Source organism: Sphaerodactylus townsendi, linkage group LG03 (genome assembly GCF_021028975.2).
Source record: "Sphaerodactylus townsendi isolate TG3544 linkage group LG03, MPM_Stown_v2.3, whole genome shotgun sequence".
Classification (NCBI taxonomy): domain Eukaryota; kingdom Metazoa; phylum Chordata; class Lepidosauria; order Squamata; family Sphaerodactylidae; genus Sphaerodactylus; species Sphaerodactylus townsendi.
This window is the reverse complement of record NC_059427.1, coordinates 56,867,992-56,888,900: the sequence shown is the minus strand read 5'-3', so window position 1 is coordinate 56,888,900 and position 20,909 is coordinate 56,867,992. Positions and strand designations below refer to the sequence as shown.

General features: G+C 42.9%; 1 protein-coding gene across 1 annotated transcript in view; it reads right to left on the bottom strand.

Annotated features, from left to right (window-relative positions):
* Positions 1–467: 467 nt before the first annotated feature.
* Positions 468–20,909, bottom strand: part of DCP1A (decapping mRNA 1A) — a 59,931-nt gene continuing 39,489 nt past the window's right edge. Inside the window, exons 7-10 of the mRNA XM_048490167.1 lie at positions 19,227–19,982; positions 18,256–18,321; positions 16,083–16,295; positions 468–5,495 (exon numbers count right to left, since the gene is read on the bottom strand). Coding sequence (XP_048346124.1) covers positions 5,415–5,495; positions 16,083–16,295; positions 18,256–18,321; positions 19,227–19,982 — 1,116 coding nt within the window. The 3' untranslated portion in view covers positions 468–5,414. The remainder of the gene's footprint in view (positions 5,496–16,082; positions 16,296–18,255; positions 18,322–19,226; positions 19,983–20,909) is intronic.

Here is a 20,909-nt window from a genome sequence, read left to right as displayed (position 1 = left end):
GTTCTCCATCCCCAAATCCCATTTTCAGGCTCCACCTCCAAAATCTTCAGGTATTTCCCAATCCAAATCCAGCAACCCTACTTTTATCCAGGCCTCCCTTAGTGATCACCCAGCAAAGTACTAACCAGGACAAGCCTTGTTTAGCTAGAGAGCTGACAAAATCAGGCTGTACCCTTTTCAGGATAAAAATCAAAGGAAATTTGTGAATATATTCACCATTTCCTGGACCACTGTTGTTCTAGAGTGCTCCGGTTGGGTCCTAGTGCCTAGTTCTGTCTCCAAGGGACTAGGACCCAAGTGGAGCATTCTAGAACAAATAATCCACGCAATAGCTGACAAATTCACAAATCTCCTGTCACCTTTATCCTGGGAAGGGTACAGCCTGCAGCATCCAGGTCTGAGCAATTTCCAATATGAGGTGCTATACCCAGGAAGTTCCTTAGAAAGTGTATTACTGACTAAGCAGATTTTAGGAGGGACTCAAACGTTTGTCTTTGAAATTTTATTACAAAAATATATTTGCCAACATACAAAATTTTCAATGAAAAATGCTCATTCTTAAACATATATGCAATAACTTAATATTTGTCAATATAAGATGGTACAAATTACATACATAGTACTGAAATGTTACCAATGCACTATAGTTTTTTTTTAATTGCTCAAACAACACTGGGCATGATCCAGTCAGCTGCAGCACTTTTCTGTGGAATCCTATAGGTTCAGAGTCTTATTTTCCACCATTCCTTGCTGTCTATGCAAAGAAACACAATTTGCACCAAACCAAGGCACACACAGATCTTCCACCTCCCCTAATACCTTCCCTACAATGCTTTGTGTATGCATGCCAAGGTCAGGGAGAGTTTTTTAAAAAAACCCAAAATACAAGATTCTACTGAGCCTAGTAACAATTGTCATGGATCATGCCTACTGTTTTCCAAACATCGTTATTTAAAATGCCAAAGATCTGAAGCACCTCAAAATCTCAAACATGCGAGTACAAATCAAAGTGGTAAACCCAGACATAGTGTGCGTTTTAACCTACCATGTGCCCATATGTTAAATTGTTACAGAAAACATACAAGGGAAGTTTATTGCAACTTTTTTTCCTAACTTAAAAGGATATTGCATCTTAACATTTTCACTAAGATGTAACAAAACTGAGGTGAAATATATATTGCACACACTCCTCTTTTTAAGATATGCTTAAGAAGCAACTCGGGTAGCTGACAAAAGGCAGCTGTTTGCGTCAATACTTTATGCATCAGAACACTCCCCATTAAACACCTTTAAAACATTAAGAAATGCCTTGAATGGCCCACGTGTTGTATTGTTGGATTTCACGAACATACTAAACCACAGCAAACTGGGAAAATTACAATTCAGTATATTTGAAATCTCATACCTATTGCTGAAAAAGAACTTAAACAGCTTCTCTGCTTTATAGGCTTTTTACATTTTGTAAAGTAAGTCCCCAAAGTATATGTCAGGCACATAATAATACAATGCTATATTATTGATGTAACAGCCTTTACTTACATAATAGCAATAAGTATTTGAATAAACTGCAAATTTTAAAGCCACTTTTGAGTAGATGAATATTAAGAATTTTTTTTAAGCTGCATATAGGCAACGGAAAAATACATGCTTAGATAAATATTCACTATTTTGCAATATAGTCTAAATACTTTTTTATTCTTGGATTACAAGGGACAATAAGGAGCACCTTTCCAAAACATCATCTTGAATTAATGGAACAGGTTGTTAATTAGCTATGTATTTGTTATTGTTACATGCAGGAAACAATAAATGCTTTCATCTTAAACCAAGTATTGACTAAAGAAAATGTAGGTACTCAAACAAGAACTCACCAGCAGTTTCCAGATTTTGTAAACATTTGTGACTTTACAGCTGAGTTTTTTCCCCAAGCAATTCTTAAAGAGGCTTCTTGATAAAATGTTTGTCACGTAACAAAAAGCAATAAGAGCACTAGTGTGGTACACTGAATGTTACTAACAGTGCTTTATATTGCGTAGGACACCTCCCAGCTTGAGTCTGCTACATACACAAAGTTGTGATATTAATGTGGATAAAATTCAAAGATTAAAACTTATGTATAAAGGAGTTTACCTAGTAGCTAATGAACTCCTAGCTAACAAAATCCTCTTTGGAAGTGGAGAACTATTTTTGACTCTATACGTACACTGAACAAATGAGAACTCTGACGTACAGCTACCAATAGAGATTAGTAGGGAGTTGCAATGGAAAAAATATTAAAAGAGTACACTGGAACGATGGAAATGCTATTGCTGTTTAAAGCAATATTCCCTTTTCCTTTAAACCTTGGAGACAAAGGACTCTTACAGTACATTCAATATCAAGGAACCCTTCATAGTTTAATTTTAACAGGCCTTTGGATAGGTTTAATGATTATGACCAAGTTCAATGTAAGCGCAATGTTTAATATATATTAAATTAATGTTAACAGGTGATAAGTTTTTTCACACATCTCAATAATTAGGGCCACTTATTTATTGAATCTTGACTATCAATACACACAACATGAGATATATTTGGTTCCAGTAACACAACCATTGAAAAGATATCATACAGTGCTATCCTAAACAGAGCTAATCCTTCTAAATCCATTGAAACCAGTGGGCTTAGACTTGGAATGATCTTTAGGATTGCACTATAAGACTACTGTTCTGCCTTAGTATTCTTTCTAAGGCCATTTCTGCCATCGGACTAAAACAGCTCCTTAGGGATGGTAAAAACACCACTGTCCGGGGGCTATTGTTCGGCACTGTGTACCTAAGCAATTTAACTTGCGAAAATGCCAACTTCAAAGCGCTGCTTTTTGGAAAGCGGTGTTTTCTTGCCGGCGCCATGCGAAGGGCACTGGTGTGAGAGCGCTGCTTTTAGGCGCTGCCTGTTTGCGTGTTTTGTTTACCTTGTCTTCCCTCTAAGGCTCTGTGAGTCAGAGGGCTGCGTGGGTGTGTCACTTCCTTCCTCTGGAGCCTCGGAGGGAAGACAAGGTAAACAACACATGCAGACTGGAGGTGGCTCCATGTGGAGCTGCCTCTGCAGTTCGCAGAAGCTTCGGAGATGGCTGCACAAGACCATGTGAACGGTCCTGTGACTCCACCAGCATGAATTATGCCGGTGGACAACTGCTTCTGTCACCATGCAGAAATGGCTATAGAGAAATTTAAGATTAGAATAATCAAAGATAAGCAAGTTCCCATCCCCTCCACTGGTGAACTATTTACTACCCAACGAATGACTAGAGAGCCTTCCTGTTTCTTGCATGAGGTTAAAAAACCTGCAGAGATCCATTTCAATTTTTGCATTAAAAGCCAATACATTAATCAAATGTGCATCTCACTATCAATATTATTTCCCTGAATTCTGAAAGGGCTTCTGATATAAAATCCTATATTTAACTGGAAACACTGAGTTTGAAGCGGAAAAGAAGCTCTTTCAAAGGCAGATTTTACTAAATAAAATAAAAAGCAGATCCAATAAAACTACTCAAACTCAAGTACATTTTTTGATTAATTCAAAGAAAATCAACACACTGGTTTTATCAAAACATTCTGATTTGTGTGGAGTTATAATTAAAGCTTGGCTGATGAATTAGTGAAAGTCTCTGCACTTCAGTGATATCATTTTTACATTAATCTTAAGATTAAACAATCTACCCCAGGACATTCTCCAAATTCAACTGAAAGATATGACGCTTGTACAAGAGTCCAGCTGTGCTCATTTGCAAACTCATACCATTTCAATAGCTCATAAAGGAAAGATTGTAATATGCAGAGCTAAAACAATGCTCTTTCTTCAGTTTCAGCAATGCTTTGAAAAATAAGCAGTGCATGTTGGTTAAATTCACTAGAAAATTACCTTTCACAATATAAAACAATGACTTTTCTACTAAAAAACTCTTTTTCTTTAAGGTTAATATTGCTTGAATAAATTGAGATCTATTTTACACTATAGTATTGCTAGCTAATATCACATGCCATAATGAAATAAATATAAGTCACAGAGAGCTCCAATAGCAGCATATAAAACAATTAGAAATCAGAAGCTTCCTTTGGGAAGAAGTTTGAACTTTACAGTGGTATACCATGAATGTTAACCTATCTATACGAATTATGCGCCACAGACATCACACTGAACTTGTCATTCATGTGCCCAGTTTTAACAATAAATGAACCTGTATATACTTGCACTTGGAACTGACAAATCCTTTCTAATGGCAAACCTCCTGCAAAATTCGTAATTCACCTGGATAGAATAATGACAGTACTGATGTTCTACCCATTCCTCGTTTGTTCTTTTTAAAAGTACCTTTTAAAAATAAATACACAGGCAACTGGTAAAGGAATAGCTGATACCTATTTTTATCCTGTACTTGCAAAATGGAATACCTGTCATCTTTACATTCTGTGGGACTTAAGTTTCTTGATTAATATCATTCTAAGTCCACTCAACTCCAAGGTGAAATAAAGCAACTTTAAAACCTGCATCCATTCCTCCCAACTTCTAAAGAAAGTCTCCCCACATCTCTTTCCAGATGATTTTATAAATTCAGTCATATTTACTGTACTGCAAAATGCACAGCTCGGCTCAGAGCTATCCCAATTATTCAAAAGTGAGGAAAAAAGACAAAATCATTTTAATGGCAGCCCAATCCAGATCTCCAGAGAACCGGGTACAGCACCATCCTGCCACCTCTGGAGGGCTTTCCGGCGATGCGTGGGGCAGAAAAATCTCCAACAAACTCCTGCCACCAGAAAGCCCTCCATAGGGCTTAATGGGTTTACACCATCCAAAAGGGTGGCTGCAGTGCAACCAGCTGCAAACCCAGGGGGGAAGCTGACTAACATCAGCTTCACCCCCAGGAACTCTCTGGCCCAACCCAGACCAGTGTCCAGTCAGGACTATAGCACAGTTCAGCGGCAGCCTCAACTTCTGGCTTTTGTTGCCACAGAGCTAGGGGGTGGCCAGCCACCAGCGTCCTTACCCCCTCCACTGGTGTAAATGCCTCTTGTGTTGGCAGAGGGGGCAAACATATTGACACAACTCCCTAAGGACATTCCGCCCTCCCCCCCCCCCAAATCTGGACTGGGCTCTTAAAACCCCTCCAAACTATAATGTGCTATTAAAAAGAAGACAACTTTCCCCACAAAGAAATAAAACCCTGCTGGTGATGATCACAGTGAAATCTAGATATCTCTGAGAGCATTACACATGTTCATTTAAGAAAAAATGCCTCCCTGGAGTCAGAACATTAAGACTTTAAGAGCCCCGTCCCCGGTCCCCCAATCATTAAAAACAGTTTGACAGAAGAGGCATAATTATTTCTGGAGCAGATAGGAGGTCAGAGGAAATGAATAAAACTTCTGTTACAATTTGATGCCATCGGTATTCTTGGTCAACACTTGTAAATAAACTTCGTGAAGAGTGCTAAGAAAATTTGAATCATTCTGAAAGGAAGAAAAAAAGACATGCACACTTGATTAAACACCAAAGAGCAACTTTTTCTACTTCTAAGTAATTTAATCCTGAACATGTGTAAAGGGGCCATAGTTAATACATAGTCAACTCGTGGAATTCAGTGTTAGGACATGATGGGATATGGCTTACATGGTTGTAAGAGGGGATCATGTTAATTCAGGACATGTCAAAGGTCAAATGCCTATTGCTGAAAGGCAGCAAAAGGAAGGATTTGACATCCGTGCCTTTTTATTCAGGGATGTCTGGCCACTGTGAGAAATATGACTCCACTGGCCTCTGATCTTGTCTAGCAGAAGTTTTGTTAGGTTCTGTCATCCCAACCAGCTTCAGAGTTGTAATGCAGTCAAGTTTCAAGAGGAATTTCCTCAGTATTGTATATTTCTGAGAATATTTCTGATTTTTCACACTAAACAGATACAATTAAGTATTCTACGCTGGCAATTCTAAGACCATACAGTAATTTTACAAAGGCAAACAGAAAATATATTTTAAAAAACTTGTTTTATGAGCATCAGAGTTCTGAGTATGCCAACCAAAGTGCATTTTGAACCCATGTACTTCCAGTCATCATACTGGACCAGAACTTACAAAAAATTAATCCAGGTTCAAATGATGCTGGTTTTGATCAAGCAATTGACCATACAGGCCATATGACACAGTCCTTTCTCTGTAGCATCAAAAGCTGTGTTCATGTAGACTTGAGGCAATACAAAGAGCATTCTCAAGACCAATGGTAGGAACCTGAGAGGGCTATATGGCCGTAATTGACAGTTAAATTGCTGACAGTTGAACTCTCTTCACTGGGGTTGTCCCTCCCTCCCCCCTTCACTGTCAGCAAGTTTCTGACTCTAGATTCCAGCAGGGAAAAAGAAACAGCCGCTTGTGCAGAAAAAAAACGACAAAGAAACAAAACCAGGCTACAAAGCTGACTATATGCTCTAGTATGGGCCAGTTTCAATCCTAACAATTCTATTACTGAGGTACTATGCTTAGATGGCCTGTTATTTTTAAACTGTACTCCATTTGTGAGTCTAACCAATAGTGTAGAAAGAACTGGAGTGCACTGATGTCGCACAAAGGTCTGCAACACTAGTGATGACAAAGGGTCGAACAATTCTCTCAGAGTTCGCTTTCTCTATGCAGGGGTAGGGAACCTGCGGCTCTCCAGATGTTCAGGAACTACAATTCCCATCAGCCCCTACCAGCATGGCCAATTGGCCATGCTGACAAAGGCTGATGGGAATTGTAGTTCCTGAACATCTGGAGAGCCGCAGGTTCCCTACCCCTGCTCTATAGGTATATATGAGATCTCTTGTAACTGTACCAATAAATACTGTGACTCACAAAACAGCCTTGCGACTGAAAATAAGTAAGTACATAAGAACATAAGAACATAAGAACTAGCCTGCTGGATCAGACCAGAGTCCATCTAGTCCAGCATTCTGCTACTCGCAGTGGCCCACCAGGTGCCTTTGGGAGCTCACATGCAGGATGTGAAAGCAATGGCCTTCTGCTGCTGCTGCTGCTCCTGAGCACCTGGTCTGCTAAGGCATTTGCAATCTGAGATCAAGGAGGATCAAGATTGGTAGCCATAGATCGACTTCTCCTCCATAAATCTGTCCAAGCCCTTTTTAAAGCTATCCAGGTTAGTGGCCATCACGACCTCCTGTGGCAGCATATTCCAAACACCAATCCCTGCGTTGAGTGAAGAAGTGTTTCCTTTTATTAGTCCTAATTCTTCCCCAGCATTTTCAATGAATGCCCCCTGGTTCTAGTATTGTGAGAAAGAGAGAAAAATTTCTCTCTGTCAACATTTTCTACCCATGCATAATTTATAGACTTCAATCATATCCCCCTCAGGCGTCTCACTCTCCAAACTAAGAGTCCCAAGCGCTGCAGCCTCTCCTCATAAGGAAGGTGCTCCAATCCTTCAATCATCCTCGTTGCCCTTCTCTGCACTTTTCTATCTCTTGATATCTTTTTTTTTGAGATGTGGCTGACCAGAACTGAACACAATTACTCCAAGTGCGGTCGCTTCCACTGCTTTATATAAGGGCATGACAATCCTTGCAGTTTTATTATCAACTCCTTTCCTAACAGTCCCAGCATAGAGTTTGCCTTTTTTCACAGCTGCCATGCATTGAGTTGACATTCCCATGGAACTATCAACTAAGAGCCTAAATCCCTTTCCTGGTCTTGTGACTGATAGCACTGACCCCTGTCGCGTGTATGTGAAGTTTGTATTTTTTGCCCCTATGTGCATCACTTTACATTTAGCTACATTGAACTGCTTTTGCCATTTCTTAGCCCACTCACCTAATTTGTAAGGTCTGCTTGGAGCTCTTAGCAATCCTTGTGGTTCTTACCACCCCTACATAGTGGTATCATCTGCAAACTTAGCCACCACACTACCCACCCCTACTTCCAGGTCATTTATGAATAAGTTAAACAGCACTGGTCCCAAAACGGATCCTTGGGGGACACCACTCCCTACATCTCTCTCCATTGTGAGAACTTCCCATTTATACCCACCCTTTGTTTCCTGTTCCTCAACCAGTTTTTAATCCATAGGAGGACTTCCCCTCTTATTCCTTCATTGCTGAGTTTTCTCAACAGTCTCTGGTGAGGAACTTTGTCAAAAGCCTTTTGGAATCCAAGTAGACAATGTCCACTGGTTCCCCCTTATCCACATGTCTGTTTACACCCTCAAAGAACTCTAGTAAGTTTGTAAGACAGGACTTGCCTCTACAAAAGCCATGCTGACTCTTCCTCAGCAGGTCTTGCTTTTCTACATGTTTAATAATTTTATCTTTAATGATAGATTCTACTAATTTACCAGGAACAGATGTCAAACTGACTGGCCTGTAATTTCTGGGTCCCCCCTAGACCCTTTCTTAAAGATTGGTGTGACATTGGCCATCTTCCAGTCTTCAGGGATGGAGCCTGATTTCAGGGATAAGTTGCATATTAATGTGAGAACATCAGCAATTTCATGCTTGAGCTCTTTAAGAACTCTTGGATGAATGCAATCTGGGCCAGGGGATTTGGTAGCATTTAGTTTATCAATGGCTGCCAGAACTTCTTCCTTGTCTACCACTATCTTCGCTAGTTCCTCCGATTCACCTCCTAAGAAGCTTGGTTCAGGTGCAGGAATTGTCCTCACCTCCTCTTGGGTGAAGACAGATGCAAAGAATTCATTCAGCTTCTCTGCAATCTCCCTGTCATCTTTTAGCACACCTTTTGTTCCTTCATCATCTAATGGGCCTACCGCTTCCCTAGCTGGCTTCCTGCTTTTGATGTACTTGAAGAACTGTTTGTTGCTGGTCTTGATGTTCGCATCCATGTGTTCCTCATAATCCTTTTTTGCTTCCCTTACAACTAACTTGCTTCTCTTTTGCCACCATTTGTGTTCTCCCTGGTATTCTTCATCAGTTAAGTTGGACTTCCATTTTCTAAAAGACATCTTTTTTGTCCTAATAATTTCCTCATAATTTGTCCCTTGTTAACCATGGTGGCTTTCTTTTGGACTGAAGCTGCCTTTCCTAACCTCGCAGGAACACATTCCAGCTGAGCTTTTAAGACTGTGTTTTAAATAACCTCCAAGCACCTTGGACATTTTGACTCTCTTGATTTTCCCTTTCAGCTTCCTCTTTTCTCCCCCTCATCTTTGAGAAATTTCCTTTCTGAAGAATGTAACTACATTGGTAGTTGTCACTTGTTCGCATGCAGAGATACTGAATCTGACAGCATTGTGGTGGCTGTTCTCGGCTCAACAACACTGACTTCCCGCTTTCCAGGTCCTGGGTCCCACATAGAATTAGATCTAGGATCACATCTCCTGGTTGGTTCTACAACCATCTGCTCCTAAGCCACAGTCATTTAGCATATCCAGGAATGTTCTCCTTACTATGACCTACACATGCATGTTTCCAGTTTATGTGGGGATAGTTAACCGCCCATTACCACGACATTTTTGCTTTTGTTGGCCTCTCTAATTTCTTTTTTCCATCTCAGAATCCTCTTGTGCACTTTGGTCAGGGGGACGATAATATATTCCTACTGTTAAACTATGCTTCACCCCTGGTATTGATATCCACAGTGCTTCTGTAGAGGAATCAGCTCCCCTCATTGTCTATTTTATGTGACACTATGCTCTCTTTGATGTAGAGGGCCACCCCACCCCCAATACACCCTGTCCTATCCTTCCTGTAGAGCCTGTAACCTGGGATAACAGCATCCCACTGGTTCTCCTCATTCCACCATGTCTCTGTGATGCCCACTATATCAATGTCCTCCTTCAAAACTCTGTACTCCAGCTCCCCCATTTTAGGTCGATGCTTCTACTATTAGCATAGAGACACTTGTATACTCTGTCTCTGTCCCTAACCTGGGATTTATGTGATTTGCCCTCTAGCCTTTTGTAGACACTATCACTTATCACATTGCTATGCTCCTCGCTTGTATGTGGTTGATTTAGAAAAACCTCCCTCTCTGTCTGCATCCCCATGGACTCTGTATTCCGAACCGAAGTCACCTCAGCTCCTGTCGGCTTTCCCCCAAGGATCAGTTTAAAAGCTGTTCTGCCACCTTTTTAACGTTGAGAGCCAGCAGCCTGGTTCCTCTTTGGTTAAGATGAAGCCCGTCCCTTTTGTACAGGCCTGCCTTATCCCAAAAGGTTCCCCAGTTCCTGACAAAGCTGAAACCCTCTGCCTTACACCACCTTCTCATCCACGCATTGAGACCCTGTATCTCCGCTTGCCTAGCTCGCCCTGCGCGTGGAACAGGTAGCATTTCGGAGAATGCCACCTTAGGGGTCCTGGATTTTAACCTGTTTCCTAGCAGCCTAAATTTAGCTTCCAGAACCTCCCGGCTACATTTCCCAATGTCATTGGTACCAATGTGGACCACAACTGCTGACTCCACCCCAGCACTGTCTAACAGCCTATCTAGACGAAGCGTGACATCCGCAACCTTCGCACCAGGCAGGCAAGTCACCATGTGGTCATCACGCCTCTCACAAACCCAACTCTCTATATTCCTAATGATCGAATCACCCGAGGAGTATCCTTGCAGCCCCCCACCTCCCCGAGGGGTATCCTTAAAGGCACTCTGTCAGCTTGCTTTCTATGTGGAAAAAGTGTGCATTTCCCACCCAAAGCTGCAACCCATTAGCTCTAGAACATTTCTAGCTATGATTTGGATAGGACAGGACTGAAAATTTCAATATAGGAGGTAGGATTTTGGAATGTGGCTTTCTCCCCTCTCCCCCCCTGAAGCTCAAAATGACACCCAAACACTGCTCTTGGGGGTGGGGGACCCACAGAACAGCCTGACAGGGGAGGGGAAAACTGCCCTGGGATGGGGAGCTTCAGTGAAAGGCACCACCACATGCAGACCTGTTCAAAAGGATCTAGCCCATTTGCTCTGCATAGGCACAGAACCCGTATGTGTACCTAAACTGACATTTTAAGAACAGATTCACATCTCTGAAATGTTGTCCCCAACAGAAGTTACTTCAGAAACGTTGACAATCTAACTGGGGAATAAATACAGAATTGCAGTTACCTGTAACTGTAGTTCATCGAGTGGGTGTTCTGTGAGAGGGAAGATTCCTCCCCAAATGGTCACATGATGGGAGGGGGAGGAGTGCTATTCCTTCAGTTCTCCTACCGCCACCACAGCTAGACAAGGAAGACCTGGAAAGTCATTTGCGGCGTGGTAAAAAATAGCAGCCCACGGTGAGGTAGCAGGGAAGGATGTGTGTCCACAATGAACTACAGTTATAGGTAAGTGCAACTCTGTATTTCATAGTCATGGGTATTCTGTGCATCCTCACTAGCAAGCTCAAGTACATAGGAACATAAGAAAGAGCCTGCTGGTGGGCTTACGGTTATTTGACTAATGCTGGCAGAACTGCTCTGCCCACTGCAGCCACCATGTAGGAGTTAACATCCACCAAATAATGTCAAAAAACAGACAAAAGAGGGTTATGTGGCTGTATGGCAAATGTTCTGTGTGCACCCAATGGCCATGCAACTGACGCTGCCTGCGCTTTGGAGGGGTGAGCGTGAACCTCCAATGGTCAAACCCCCCTGATGACTCATAGGCCATTCATGGGCTTGGATGCTCATATGGATAGATGCAGCTACTGCTAGCCCTTCATGAGGCACCCTACCAGAATGAAAAGGTTATCGTCCTTCATTGTGTCTGCAGCGCTATACAGGTTGAAAAGCAATGCCCTATTTGTATGTAATGTGTGCAGCGACTGTTTCACTGGGAGGGATAGTTTGAGGAAGAACACCAGTCATACCATAAGGAATGCTGAAAACCAGCTTAAGAATGATCTTGGCTGGGGTACTACAGCACATTTTCCTGATGGAATTAATTGAAAGTGGATGGCATCTGAGAGCCCACAGGTCTCCCACCCTCCTACTATAGGTGATGGCAACGAGGGCAGTCTTATAGGACAGGAGTGATAAGTCACTGGAGGTCAAGGTTCAAAGGGACATGCCATTAGCCCCGTGAGAATCAAAGTCAAATTCCACTATGGCACAGATCTCTTAACAGGCAGACACATACTTTGTAAACCCTTGAGGCATTGCCTGCAGGGTGGGTAGGCAAAGAGGGGAATGAATCCAACCCAAGATGAAATTCTGAAAATAGCAGAAAGGCCCATTTAAATCGAGGATCACCTTCATCCCATAAGGCTACCTTTCTAAGGCTGTAGCAGTCAAGCTGTTAGACAAAGTTCTCGAACATCATAGTGCAGCAGAGGACCTGTCCTGAGTAGTCAGGGGCTGGAGAGAACTGGGAGGTCACACCCAACATCAAGGATTTCAGGATGAGAGCAAAGGATGCCTGCTCCCATAATGGGTGATGAAAACGCCCCAGGCCTTGTTGGCTTGGGCTTGTCTACCACAGTAGAGTAGGGGGAATAGCTGGAAGAGAAACTCCCCGTTTCAATGAAATTGGAACACAACCCTCACTGATATGGTGTCGATGCCAGCTCTCAAGCAGCATCTCCTGCACTTGGTGTTACCCTGTGAAGCGGAGAGATCGAATCACGGTTTTCTTGAAAGGTTAGAGCAGCTCCCTAAGATAGGAGTATTTTAGGGACCAAACATGGTAGGGTAAGTAATGCCGGCTCAGCATGCCAGTTACGTACACCAGGCACCAGCAACGCAAGCGGTGAACAAGGAGAACCCTGTTGTATCAGCCACTGTCAAGAGTCAGGCAGACAGTGGGCACAGATGTGTGGAGGTTGTTTGCCAATAATGGGTTTAGATATCTGTCCTGGTCAACATATTTGACAAAGAAATGAGAACAATACTATCACTCTGAGATCAAGCTCTCCGATTACAACCTAGAGCATCAACACCTTAATTGTGAGACCCTCACCTGGGTAGGGAGGCATCCGTGACTTCATGCATGGGAAAAACTTGCAGATCCACTTGGAGCAAGTTCATTGAGCATCACCCAATTCAAGAGCTTTATCACTACCCTTGGAATTGAAATGTATGTGTGGGCTGTGGACCATCACAGTTGACAGAGATTATTTGAAAAACAACCTATGATCCAAAGATTCAAATGGCAATTGCCCTGGAGGCTAGCCAGAACATCTGGTGAAGGGTGAAATCCAGTCTCACCCCAGTAAAGTCTAAACATTGGAATGGGGAGGGAGATGTCCACAGGTTTAATTATGAGCCCCTGAAGGATACTAATTTTGAAGGTAGGCTGATTTCCAGAATTAAGCTAGACCGGGCCACCATGAAACAGTCATTGCAGTACAAAAGCACTGCACCTCAACTATTCGATGGGGAAGGCCCCAGCACTGCTACACACTTGTCAAAAGTTTAGCCAAAGGCAAAGTGGTGCACTCGTATCTAGAGTCACCACACCTAAATGTCACGCACCTGTGGCTGGATAGTGATATAAAAATATGCACATGCGTGCCAAAGATCTACCAATTCAGAATGAGGCGCCTCTTAGCAGGCCTCTGATTAATCAGGAAAAGAGCAGGGGAATAACGCTGATGCCCCATGGCCAGCAGGGGTTTTCCTGATGATCCTCTTAAGAGCACAAGGGCTGAAGCTCGTGCAGCAGCCGCAGAGGTGGGTGACAGGCGGTTGCTGGAACTCAGGGAAAAAGATGGCAACGAAGACCGTTCCACATGGTAGCCCAGCTGAACCATGTTCAAAAACCCCATTGTCATAAGTAGCGGCTTCCCAACATGACACCAGTTGGGACAGTCTATGAGAAAAGGAACCAAGATGTGGTCAGGAAGAAGTTCTTCTCCTGGGGTGATATCTGGGAGAAGACGTGCTAACTTCTCCCCGCTTTGGTATGAAGCAAGTGTTTGGCCTGAGGTTGAAGGAAGACAGGGCAGTTTTGAGTCTGCTGTGAAGCATTGCCATCAGGCCACTTGTGCTGCCAGCTATTAAATGAATTGCAAGTTAAAATACCTCTGCTGGTAATTCTAGGATTGTGTGAGATACCAAAGACTAAGACAGGGACATCCCTGTCCAGAATCTGCAGAGCCAAAGGTGTGCTAAGCATTGCTAATTTGCGGCTTGCCAAAGCTGAATCCCTTGAAGGAGAGTTCTCTGGCCAATAGAATCATCTGGCAATAAGCCAATACAGGGGGCACATTCACAGGGAATTTAAAACCAACTAAATCAATTTCCCTCCCCTCCTTTCCTGAGGGGGAAATGGGCTCTCAACCTTGTTATGGACTGGGACACTAGACCCAATCATAGAGTTTGGCTGTAGAAAAGGCACCTATAGCCGTCCTTCTGAATCCTATAGGGACTCTCCAGTTTGCTAGTGAGTCCGGAACTCAACAAGGTCAAGAGACATGTGACATGAAGGTAGGTGGTGCCCCAGCTGAGGCAGAGTGGACTGACAAGATCAGAGTTTTGGCCATATGGACCAGGTGTTCCAAGAACCAACACCAATCACCCAAGGATGAAAACGTGGGTTGTCCCTTATCAACACCTTGGGGCAAGTGTGGAAAGTGGAAAGATCCACCATCAAGTCCCTGTGATAGTCAGGCTGACCCAACAGACTGGTGACTCGGCACCTAGGGTATCAGTCCCAACAATTCTTAGCTGTGAGCAATCAGTTCCGATGAGCCTTGGTGCAGAGTGGATTGGGTCTGATCGATTCTTGGTGCTGAGAGATTCTTGACATTGAGCAGATTGGTTCTGATCATCCATGGTGCCAAGTGGATTTGTTTTGAATAGCTTTGGCACTGAGCGGAATGGCTCTGAAGAGCCTCTGTGCCAAGCAGTTTGGCTCCAAAGACCCAGCAGTGTGGCTCCAATGATCCTTGGCGTCAAGTGGATTGGCTCCAAAAAGCCCGGCACTGAGTGGATCAACTCAAAAGCGTCATGGCGCCAAACAGGTTCTGAAGAGCCTTGGCACTCAGTGGATCAGAGTAATCTCCGTGCATCTCAGGTTGGAGACAGTCTGGAAGGTTCCATGAGGAGGGACAGTAATGGTTGCTGGAGAACAATCCCTCTTCTCCCCTTGCTCTGAAGTGCCCAAAGGAGCCGGAGACTTTTCATATAGGGTTGGTGTACGAACCCACTCACCTCCTTGCTCTGAAGCACCTGAAGGAGCCAGAGACTTTTCATACAGGATCGCCTACAGGTCTCATCCAGACTAACCCTCAATGAGGATAGAGGCACAGGAATTTCCGAAGAAGCAACCTCCGTGGCAGAAAAGAAAAATCTCACGATTTTGACAAAGAAAAACCACCTCACAGGGTGGAGGCCTGATGTGAGGTAAAGAATCAGCAGAGCTGAAGGAAAAAGCTTCCTGAAAAAGGGCAGAGCCTTTCTCAGCATCCATGGTAAAAGGCAGAAACACACAATTTAGATAACAAAACTACCTCACAGGGCCTGAGTAAAAAAGCTGAAGCAAAAACTGTTGAAAAGGGCAGAGGCCTCTCCAACTAGAAGAGAAAAACTCATAGTTTTGATGAAAAACTGCCTCACAGGGTCTGGGGCCCACTGTGAGAGGAAGAATCAGAAGAGATGAAGAAAGAACTTCTTTCCTCTGTGGCAGCGAAGCGGGGTGTGTGTGTGTGTGTGTTTTTGCACAGTGCCAGCCCCCTTGCTGATAACTGAGGGAATAGCACTCCTCCCCCTCCCATCATGTGTCCATTTTGGGGGGAAGCTTCCCGCCCAGGGGGAGGGCGAACGAGTGCTCTTCAGAGCTGCAGAGCACACAAAAGCTTGAAAATCTTTCCGTGGCAGCCCTGTGCAAATACAGTCCCAATGTGGGGTTGCACAGAATCCCCATGACGATGAAATTCTGTTACTTAACAGGATTAACACTATTCACTTTATTTTACTGTTAATATTTTTGCTATGTCACTTCATCAGTGCTTCAGCTGTCATTTATACTGCTAAAAGCTATTTGCTAATAATCTAATACTTAGCTCAACAGTGACCTGGTAGTCAGCCTTCTTTATGATGACTAACACTATTCATAAACACAGCTGTGTGGCATTTCATTCTGAATTGGCTACATAATTAAGTCAAAGGCAGTACCTTTATTAGATGTATTAAAGTTTCTTGAAGCTGAGATCTACTGAGAACTGTAGGAGGTAATGTCTGAACATCTCCAAGCGGAAGGGGAGAAGAAGAGCCAACTTTGCTTTCCATTTCAGATGGTTTCATAGAGGACTGCTGGAAAACACTAGGGGACAAGAGGACTGAAGATGCCATTGTGGTTGTAGCTGGAACAACCTGCGGGGACGATACCTACCAAAGACAGGAAACAAGACTGTTAAATGTACCATTTTTCAAGTACTACATGAATACATAAAGGTTCTTCACAACACAGTCTTAGCAGTGTGGTAATAATTGTAGCATCTACTCTTCTCACCCCAGTATTGTCAGAAGCCCCAGGTCACATGGGAAGAAGTCAGGAGAAATGACCTTGGCACAGGAAGTAGCTATTTCACTGGCTCTAGTACATGACCCAGAATAGTACAAAAAGGACATACGCTGCAGGAACTCCAACAATGATACAGCATAATACGAAATGGTACTTAGATACAAGGGCTTCAAGAATTTTTAAACCAAAATTCATTCAAACCATTGAGGATTAAGACCCAGATGCATATCTAGAATTAAGGATAAATCCTTCACAAACTCACAAAAGCAACAATGAAGCAAACTAAACAAACCGTAGTTTAAAAGCAGTGCACACACCAAGGACATCAGCGACGCTTAAAGATGCATATAACACACACTCTTTCTACTATGAGATAATCCTATGGTTTTTTCATTTTGTTTGATGCATGTAAAAAGTTAATTAGTAGTTCTTGAAACTTCTATGCTGCCTCAAGTCTACAATTATTCTTCATGCTGCATAGTAGTTATAGATCAGACATAATACTGGATTTTTCACAGTTCTAGTCATGGGCAAACTTACTACCTTGTATCCAATGAGAACTGTGAATGGAGCTTGCAGAACAAGCCACCCCCACATACACCACAAAATGGTAACTACAGATAGTGTAGCCAGCTGTGACCCCCATAATAGGGGACAGGGATAGGAAAAGCACAATGTGGAGGTTTGCAGCGGTAAGTGGAATTAGCAGAAATTGCCCGGCCCTTCACAATGGTCATTTTATTAGTTGGAATGAAGCCACAAATGGCCATATTCAGACACCACAATAAATGTGGCTTATAATCCATGGCTTTGTCAAATCTAAACCAGACCAGTGGTTATATGTGAGTGCAGATGGTTATGTTACTACAATTTTTGTGAAAACAGAAATTTGTAATAATGTGTTAGAAAACATTGTAGGCAACAGCCAACAGCTATCGTCTTTAATGAGATGCAACAGAAAGAGCTGTTAATTGACCATTCCTCCATTCAAGAAATCCTTTTAACATCCAAAATGAAAGTGGTGGAGAAAGGTCCTTATTGAGCCCAAATACCAACACATGGAAGGTTCAGGAAAGCTGGCTAGAATGAAAGGACTAGACCAGGGGTCCCCAAACTACGGCCCGGGGGCCAAATGTGGCCCCCTGAAGGCATTTATCCGGCCCGCCAGGCATGGCGGCGATGGCTCCATTCATGTGCAGTGGGGGCTCGAGGGAGAGGAGGAACTGGCCCCGACGGCTGTTGATTGCAATTACATGATGGCACCCCCAAATCTCCATGAATTTTCTGACCCAGAGTTGGAAACCTTACATGTGGCAACTCCTGCTCCGCCCTTCCCTCTCGGCTACTCCATGTGTTGCTCTCAGGCTTTCTGTTCCGCCTCACTCCCATTGGCATCAGCCAGGCTGGTGAATCGCTCGCTGGCTGCTAGGGAGGAAAGAACCCAGGAAGATACCTAATCCTGGGTTAGATGGAATGCTTCATTGGGAAAATTCTGCTTTTTTTTACAGGGGAAGGTATTCCACAGCCTCCCCAACAATATTTGGAGCCCACCCTGTACTTGACATACTTTGGTTACTGTTCTAAAAATAGACCATGACAGAAAGGCTGAAAGGTGAAATCAAACATTTTACAATAATTTGTGCATAGGAATTTGTTCATAGTTTTTTTAGTCCAGCCCTCCAACAGTCTGAGGGACAGTGAACTGGCCCCCTGTTTAAAAAGTTTGGGGACCCCTGGACTAGACTCTTTGTACAATGACTCAAGTCTCTGTAAAGGCAGAAGTTTGATGCCAGAAGTGTAGGACATGAGGATTTAAATACATACTTGATTTGCCTTTGATAAAGTTTTGGGATGTGCAAATGTCTCAGGTTCTTTACCTTGCTGTGTTGTCTGCAAATGAAAAACAAATACAGCATCATATGAATAATTACTTTGCTATAGCTTGCACACTTATATTTTCCCTTCTAAATTAAAAATATTCTGATGGCTACAGGTTGGTTTGCAGAATAAAACAGAGAAACAATCTACCACTTAACAGTCCTACTCTCAAATCAGTGTCAGTCAAGTCCAGTAGATGTGTGTGGTTGCCTTTGCTGTGGTTAAGAAAAAAAAACAAATGTCCACTCCTGTTAAAAGAGAATAGCAGCACTGATGCTCAAGATCAGCAATTTCTGCAGAGCTGATATCCAAAGCATATGCTTCATTCAACCAAGGAAGACAAAAGTCACACTACTATTTCAGTCGAAGCCTGATCAGAGCTATTGTCATTGCTGCAGGCAGAAAGCTTCAAAGACTTTGACTATCAATTTGAAAAGAAATCAACAGTTTTGCATTTACTTCTTAATTTGTCACAGTGCCAGGCCAAAGCCATGCTCGGCCTGGCATCTTGCATGTCTGCACCAAAGCCACAGCTGGACTTGCATTATCATTGCCAGAGGCTGGGAAGATTTTCTATTGCTTGCTTGTAACTTAGTTGAACAGGCGAACCGCTTTCTTATCTCCACCTTCCTGGAGGAGGGAAGCGTCTGCGGCTATCACAAACAATGCTTCTTTCTCACCATCTTTCTTTATGCTGATGTTTTGGGAATGTGAGGGAGAGGGGAATACGGAATGAGCCATGTGGCAATGTTCAGGTCAGGGCTTCAGGGAACAAGGCGCCAGCTTTGGCTTCCTGAACCTTGGGTGGCTCTTGAAACTTTCCTGAGTCTTGTTTGCTGACTAGAGTAACAGACCCTTACACACAGTGTCTTAATTTTTGCTAGAAAACCACAGTATATCTCAAATTCACATGTTACCTGGGTAGGTGGAAGCATTTTACCAGTCAGAGCTTGCTGCTTGATGAGAGATTCCTTAAAACAATCTGGTGTTGCCAGTTGATTAACTGCAGAGGAAAAGTTAGGGGCTACTGGAGTTTTACTAAGCGACTGCTGTATTTGGTCATGTTGTGGGGTCAACCTGAGTTTTTTAAGGAGATTCATATTTGGAAGAGTTACGTTTGAAGTGTCTGTATTTGCTGCAGCCAAAGAAGTTATAAAGTGGTTTTGACTAGGAGTTAGATTTGGTGGACCGTGGTTCATATCAGACGGCAGTTGATTCCCAAGTGGAGACACCTGCTTGGTAGCTTGCTGCATGACTTGCATGATGTTATTGTTTGTATGTAGACTCGGAAGTGCTGGGACAGAAGGAGCTTCTACGACAGAGGCTGAGTTAACCACAGGACTCAGCTGCACAGTATAGTTTGAAGCCTTAGTTATCTCAGGCTGTGAAACTGGAGGTGGAGCAATTAGCAAGGGAGGCACACATTCCTGCTGCAGTAAAGTGCAAGAGCCACTTTTGAAGCTTGGGCCATCCAGTTTCCCTAGAGGTTGATGGATCACTGTTGACTGCTCAAATGAAAAGGGTAAGAGGAAATTGTGGTCTCTGCACGAAGCATCATTCTGTAACTTCTCTGTTCTCTCAGGATTAGGATAGGGAACTGGAGGTGAATCCTTTGGCATTGAAGTTCCAAATAATTCTTCGACTGTCAGATGTTTATGGATGGATGGACATGACTATAAAGAGGGGGAAAAACAATGCGTTTTTAAAAGCCGGAAAACAAATTTCTCCCTTCAATATAAGCAAGTGTAAAAGAAAAAGAAACAACCAATAGTAGAGTTTGGGTGTCATCTGAGTAGAAGATTTATAAAGAAGTGCTTTTGCCAACATTTAATACACTTGAATAAAGATGCTATTTTTAAAAGAACATCAACCACTATAGATCCAGGTCATAACTATTGCTGAGCTTGTTGAAGGCTTTCATGGGCAGAATCAACTGGTTGTTGTGGGTTTTCCAGACTGTGTGACCTCATATCACGGGGAGAAACATATCTCCCTGTGACATGCCTCTGAAGATGCCAGTCATAGATGCGGGTGAAGCGTTAGGAGCGAAAACTACCAGACCACAGCCACACAGCCTGGAAAACCTAAACACCCCATTGTTGGGGTGTCAATAATATGTAAAATCTGTCATTTAGATTAGAAAGAGAAGAGGTAGTGACCAGGTATCTTTCTTCATACATGGATTTAGCTTCATTTACAAAGAGTAATTGTCTAGCTTGTCTAATTCAAGAACGTCCTTGGGATGGGGCAGTTAGCAAAAAAAATTTTTTTACAAAACCTTGAAGTGTGAACCTAACTAAGGAATAAGCCCCCCCCCCGAGATTAAAATCAATAAAGTCAGCCTTGCAAGGTTTCAGAAAACAATTAACCTGGTAGCTGTAGCTTTCTTAAAATAAAAGTACAATCGGCAACACGCACCTGAGTTGTGTCTTTTAACTTAGATACTTGGGGATGATGGGACCAACAGCCAAATGGCTAGTCAGGTTAAGAATTACAAAAGATTGTACAGATTTGTAAGAACATACATGGGCTATTCTAAATAAATAGTTCAAAAGGCTAATTCATACTAGTCCACACAGTACTACAGAAAACTGGGAAGT